This window comes from Etheostoma spectabile, chromosome 11 (assembly GCF_008692095.1).
Source record: "Etheostoma spectabile isolate EspeVRDwgs_2016 chromosome 11, UIUC_Espe_1.0, whole genome shotgun sequence".
Lineage (NCBI taxonomy): Eukaryota > Metazoa > Chordata > Actinopteri > Perciformes > Percidae > Etheostoma > Etheostoma spectabile.
The window spans coordinates 19,881,544-19,883,265 of record NC_045743.1 but is presented as its reverse complement, the minus strand read 5'-3'; the positions used below and the strand labels follow the sequence as shown (position 1 = coordinate 19,883,265).

Here is a 1,722-nt window from a genome sequence, read left to right as displayed (position 1 = left end):
TTTCAATTTTGACGGGAAGACAACACAAGGGATATAGAAATGCAAACAACCCAGAGTTTTTTCCTCCTATCCCAGAATGCATCTGTGGTGTAGCATTTACATATGTACATTTACATGAGCTACTTCCAGCCTGCGACGTACTTGAGACTGCCCAGGCCCAGCAGGGAGTTGTAGGCCACCGCCTCGATCCGGTTCCTCTCCAGGTAGATGTGTGTCAGGTTCTCCATGCCCCTGAACGCACCGGGGATCCTCCTGAAGTTGTTCTGGAAGCAGAGCAGCTCCTTTAGCGCGGTTTGCTCCAGGAAGATGCGGTCCGGGATGTTGAAGAGGTTGCAGTCTGACAGGTCCAGGCGCACCAGCTTCTTCAGCCCCGTGAAAGCCCGTGTGTGGAGGTAACTGATGTAGTCGTTGTGCGCCATTCTCAGCTCCACCAGGTTGGGAAGGCCCTGCAGGACAGAGGGTCAGTTAAAAGTGCTGATCTAGGTACGGGGTTTCCTCCAGGTGGTGGCCCATCAGGCCTAAGCCCCTGGAAATTATCAATGTATTTTTAAGAACTACATTTTTAGTGCAGCGCCTCAGTTTTTATTTATTGTTTTTATTTCCACTCAGCTTTTAGCATTGACTTAATGAAGGGCAATGTTGGATCTGTCTTATGGCTTTATTAAATTCTCAATTCTCAGTTCTGTTATTGCAGAAACTATTGGACTCTGCCATCAGTTTGGGACTGGCCGGGCTAGCTAAACAACTTTTAGGGGGGGAAACTCTGAAATATTTGGTGTCACAACTTCACAAGGTTTAATAGACCCCAAGCGGGAATTAAAAAGAACGTTGGTATGGGAAAACAGGTCAATTTGACCCGAGGACAACACAAGGGTTGAGAAAAGTCGAAGAGTTGCAGTCGAACACCAGCACAGAACCTGAGCAGACCTTGAAGGCCCCAGGGGTGATGAAGGAGATGTTGTTGTGGTCCAGAGAGAGAGTCTTGAGGGAGGGCAGCGTGCCGAAGGCCCGCTCCGACAGGAACTTGAGTTTGTTCTTGTCCAGGTTGATGGCGGACGCCTCGCAGGGGAACTCTTTGGGCAGCTCCGAGATGCTGGAGCGGTCGCACAGCACCGTGCAGCTCTTCTCCTGGGTGCAGGAGCAGGGCGGAGGACACGCCCGGACACACGACCACCGGGCCAGCACCGCCGGGGGCAGCAGGCACAGCACCGAGACTGGAGGGGGACAGAAGGAAAAACAACACTGCAGTCAGTCACAAATACTTTACTGAATAGAAAGAACCACGAGAGCCAGACAAAGGAAAACTTTTCAAGCGTGAGTGAAGACTGGAGTCAGGTGGAAACAGCTGGTCGGACTCTGGGCCAAAGAGAACTAAATCCAACCTACCGACATCTCTAACGCAAACTTTAAAACTAAAATGTTAGGTTGGGTTTAGAAAAAGAACAGTGGTGTAGTCTGGTTTATTGTAGTAAGTATACTGTGTAGTTCTGTTGTTGTATTACTTAGAATTCCTCATGGGGGGCAGCAGAAACTATGCACAAAAGCTATTTTATTTTTTTCAACCCTCATGTTGTCCTTGAGTCAAATTGACCCATTTTCCAAAATACCAAAACAAGTTCCTTCCAGAGACTATTCGTCCGGTATTTAGCGCCGCCCAAGACCATCGTGATTGGTTTAACCCTTGTGTCGTCCTCGGGTCATATTGACCCGTTTTCCTATATC

The 1,722-nt window shown here is 48.9% G+C and overlaps 1 protein-coding gene across 2 annotated transcripts in view; it reads right to left on the bottom strand.

The window, feature by feature from the left end:
• Positions 1-1,722, bottom strand: part of nyx (nyctalopin) — a 7,319-nt gene that overhangs the window by 2,871 nt on the left and 2,726 nt on the right. For both annotated transcript variants that reach the window (XM_032529365.1, XM_032529364.1), the window contains exons 3-4: positions 928-1,214; positions 142-446 (exon numbers count right to left, since the gene is read on the bottom strand). In XM_032529365.1, coding sequence (XP_032385256.1) covers positions 142-446; positions 928-1,214 — 592 coding nt within the window. The remainder of the gene's footprint in view (positions 1-141; positions 447-927; positions 1,215-1,722) is intronic.